We start from the raw sequence: 4,497 nt of genomic DNA on the forward strand, positions 1-4,497 counted from the left end.
TTTTTAGACATCCTTTATTGGATCATGAATGACGTTTAACTTCAAAACTGTGCGTTTCTTTGAGCCACGGTCACAAGTATCTTCAACAAAATCCTCTCTGCTGTTCTAACAGGAAGCTGTTATCCAGACTGTTATCAAAGGCAGGTGGGAGAATCTGTGTAATCTGTGGGAGAGTGACGATTACACCGTTTCGTCTAACCATGCACCATCATTGGCCTCAAACTGACCATACAAATACTCTTTAAGAAAACTCACACCTGAATCTTCTCTGTAAAATGTGGAGCTCCCAACTGTTAAAGCTGAAAATGATTCTTTAAATCAAATAAAGCAGGGCCAGTTACTTGATTTTTTTAATCTAGTCAGACAATCTTGTGTGAATTTTTATGCAAAGCTCAGGGGAACATGTCTAGATTTCTTATCTACAGGCACTCGTATATTTCAAATAAAATGCTTTAATAATATTTTAGGTAAGCGATCACAACATGAACCCCATCCACGGTTCATTCAAAGGTCAAAACCTCAGACTCCAGTGGTGGAGAACTGTGTGTCATCAGTCTGAAGTCCATCCTGACCCGTTTCTCCCTCTGACTGATCCGCGCTCTGTCAGCCCGGCGCTCTTTGCACCCCCGCAGGCACGCAAACAGACACGGGCTCCCTGGCGCTGATGCGCGCTCTGGAGAAGCTGCTCTGCTCCGAGCGGGAGCGGTACGGCAGGCAGAAGTCATTGAAGCACCGCTTGAAGTTTTCATCCAGAAAGGCGTACAGCATGGGGTTCAGGCTGCTGTTGGTGTAGCCCAAGGCGATGCACAGATGCCAGCTGGCTACCACCAGGAGGTTCTTGTGGTTGATCTCCACCATGGTCTTGACGATGATGAAGATGTGGATGGGGGTCCAGCAGACGATGAAAGCCGCCACGACCACCAGAACCATGCGCGTGATGCGCCGCAAGTTCCTGTCCTTCTCCTTGGAGCCGGACAGCAGCCGGACGTTCTTCAGCCGCAGGATCATCAGGCCGTAGCAGATGGTAATGACGAGGACTGGCACCACAAAGGCGAAGATAAACACGCAGATTTTCATCACGGTGTCCCAGTACCACTCCGGCTTGGGAAATCTGAGCGTGCAGGCGGTGTTTCCTGAGGAGTTAAGCAATTAGTTTTAATAGGAGGTCAAGCGTAGAAGCTAATTTGAATTAACAAACCGAGCTGAAATCACCCTTCCTTGTGTGATTGCTGCCTGAAGTCAACACTTACATCTCAAGCGGTAAAGAAAGTTTCCAATAAATCAGCCTTTGTAAATATTAACCCACCTTTGTCCGTCACCTTTGTAGCCGCCATGATCATCACTGGCACTCCGACAGCCGAGGACAGGATCCAGATGCAGACGTTGATGAGCTTGGCTTTAGCAGGCGTCCGGAAGTCCAAGGCTTTGACAGGATGGCAAACAGCGATGTAGCGGTCCACGCTCATCATGGTGAGGGTGAAGATGCTGGTGAACATGTTGTAGTAGTCGATGGCGATGACCACCTTGCACAGCAGCTCCCCGAAGGGCCACGTGCTCATCAGGTACTTGGCACTCTGGAAGGGGAGGGTGCTGGTGGCCAGAGCGTCGGCCAGAGCCAGGTTGAAGATGTAAATGTTGGTGGCGGTCTTCATCTTGGTGTAGCTGGTGGAGATGGAAGAGAAGCAGAGAATTATGTCAGACCCTTACTCACAGTGGCAGTGAATAGGCCTCAGCTGGCAAACATGGAGGTTTCATAGGTGGCATCAGTTGACACAAAGTGTTCAAAGCCGGATCGCAGTTAATGCAGTGATTCATTTTGCTGACAAAACGATCCAGGAGCAAAGCTAAACAGTGTCTAATAAAATAAGATTTCTAGCTAAAGTACACTAAATGCCCAGAAGCTTCTGTACATACTAAGAATGAGCTTGTAATCCTGAAATGAGTTGATTAAAACTGAATAATCCAACGTCTTGGTGTCAGATTTCCTTTCCTAAACTTGTGTGTTTCAGTGCTTCTGCCAAATGAACAAATGTTTAGATATCCATTTCTATAAAACATGACAGTAGATGGTTACTAATTAGATTATGTGCCTGGATGTTATGTTACAGCCTTAGAAGATGAGAGAGGAAAACATCATTGCATCTGACTGAAAGCAATGTTACTGTTATTCACACAGATTCCTGACTAGATTTCAACATTTAATCTTTGGAGGGAGCTAAAATGACAAGCTTCAAGTCCAATGTCAAAACCAAAATATTCAGTATCCTCAGTATCAGCCAATGTTTCTGTTCTCTAGTTCAAAGCCACTTTAAAAAATGAAATCGCAGCAGCTTTGTTGAATGCTTTGTGGATATATTTACTTCGATTGAAGTTTCACCTTGGTTCAGTTCTTCTTAGTGATTCTGGCTTGTTATGTTTATTTCTTCATTATGTCCAGTTATTTGTTAATTAGATTCAGTTTTGCAGTTCCCCTGTTTGTGTATTCTTCCTCGCTCCTTGCTATCACTCTCTCTCTCCTCTGTCTGCCTTCAGTTCTCTACCTTCACACCTCCAACCCATTTCTAATCAGCCATCTGTTCCTTGTTCAGTAATCAATCTCCCCAGTATATATGCAACTTATTCTGAGTCACTCTGGTTCTCTCTGTTGGCTTTTGTTCTTGGGTTTTTTTGTTTTTTTTGTTGTTTTTTTTTGTTTTTTTTGCTCTACTCTGGCTCCCTGTGATTATTAATATTTCACACACAGACACACACACACACACACACACACACACACACAAAAAAATATATATATATATATATATGTAACCCAGTGTAACCCAGTGTTTAAAACAAAAGTAAAAAATGAATAGATGTTGATTTAATATCTTATTCTACAACGAGATTAAAGTTAAAAAAGAATACGTTTGTAAATATGTTCATAAATATAGAAAAAATCCACAGAAAAGCCGCATGTTCAAAGTGTAGGAAAGAAGTAGCAGCTTATAGTCCGGAAATACTGGAGGTGAAATTGGATAATTTCCACAGCACACATGACGATCACTCACGGTACACTAGTGTGCCACGGCACAGTGGTTGAAAAACACTGGATTAACCCAACCACTGTTACACATTTTATTGGTGTGGTCATTTAAAATGACGCTTACTAAAAATTTCAAAATGAAAGCCTAGACAATTTTTACAACATGTAATTGCTCTTTTGGGCATTTGATAACTGGTTTAAACAAACCACTGTTATGGATGGGATTAGTGTTGCCATTTCAAATGAAGCTTACTGAACATTTCAAAATAAAAGCCTGCATATTCCTCTCACGTCAGTGCACCGCCATAGGCGGTGCAATAATATTAGCCTTTATTATCTTTTATTAACATTAGTACAAACATTAGCATTTCACTGTCCCCCACTAGTGCACTGCCTTGCACATTAGCCTTTTTCCTAAAGTTAGCTATTAGCTAGTTTGCTTATTAATTAGACATGTTTAGTATATTGAGTGGAGCAAGACAAATTAAAACAACATGCTAGTGATGCTCCACATGCTACTGCCAGCATTTAGGCTAACATTAGCATTATGGCTAATTTTAGTTTATACACTAATTTTAACAGAGAATGACATAAGTCCTTGTTACTCAACATGTTTGAGACCCTCCACATGCTGTTGAGTACATTGCAGCTTTCTTTAGCATAGATGAAAAAAAAAATTAGCATCAAAACGCTGGGTTTCAACCGACGGGCACACTTTGGCATGCCCCTTAAAATTCCTGCGGAATTTTCTAGTTTAAACTGCCTTGCTGCATTTGGGTCGTTGAATTACTGTTCTTTTTGGGCAGCTATTAGACTTTTTTGAGTAGATGTCTACTGCAGTGCAGTAGTGAAAAGGTAAAAAAAAAAAAGAAAAAGAAAAAAAAACATCAAATATTTACATAAATTGTTTGTAACAGCCTGACAATGAAACTGGGAAAACTTAATCACACAGAATGAAAATGGATTTTACACCAGTCTTCACAAAATCTAGTAAATTGGTAAATGCAAGTAATTTTTGCACCATTTGTAATCATACGTCATCTTTTTTTCTATAAGTAACTGTGTGAAAAATTATATCAATCAATCAAACAACAACCAAACCATCTTTTACATCTCCCCCCTATTTATTAAACGGTGACATGTGTGTCTTACCGGATCACTCCGTACATAACAAGCACGTTTCCCAGCAGTCCCACCACGCAGACGAGAGAGTAGAGAGCCGTGATGCAGACTGCGATGATGAGACCCGAGGTGTCTCTGGCTGCGACCCCGCTGGTTTCGTTGCTTTTAGACGGTTCAGTCAGCAGATCCTCTAAGAATGTGGCATTTAAATAAGGAGTTGCAGACCCAGAGTAGACCTCCTGAAAGTCCTCTGAAGGAACTGTAGGGAACTCCATCGCAATTTGGGTGAGAGTTGAAACGCGCTAATAAGTCGGAGTTTTTTTTTTTTTTTTTTTTTTTTTTTTTTTTTTTTTTTT

General features: G+C 41.4%; 1 protein-coding gene across 2 annotated transcripts in view; it reads right to left on the reverse strand.

Moving 5' to 3' along the window:
• The window catches only part of LOC106956471 (delta-type opioid receptor), an 8,145-nt gene continuing 3,648 nt past the window's right edge, over nt 1–4,497 (reverse strand). Inside the window, exons 2-4 of one of the 2 annotated variants that reach the window (XM_015047335.1) lie at nt 4,172–4,463; nt 1,307–1,662; nt 1–1,133 (exon numbers count right to left, since the gene is read on the reverse strand). In XM_015047335.1, coding sequence (XP_014902821.1) covers nt 604–1,133; nt 1,307–1,662; nt 4,172–4,416 — 1,131 coding nt within the window. In that variant the 5' untranslated portion in view covers nt 4,417–4,463 and the 3' untranslated portion in view covers nt 1–603. Of the gene's footprint in view, nt 1,134–1,306; nt 1,663–2,360; nt 2,629–4,171; nt 4,464–4,497 lie in introns of those variants that run through there. The other variant, XM_015047336.1, reaches the window with a different exon arrangement.

This window comes from Poecilia latipinna, unplaced genomic scaffold (assembly GCF_001443285.1).
Source record: "Poecilia latipinna isolate Pla-1442-1.1 unplaced genomic scaffold, P_latipinna-1.0 Scaffold820, whole genome shotgun sequence".
NCBI classification, from domain to species: domain Eukaryota; kingdom Metazoa; phylum Chordata; class Actinopteri; order Cyprinodontiformes; family Poeciliidae; genus Poecilia; species Poecilia latipinna.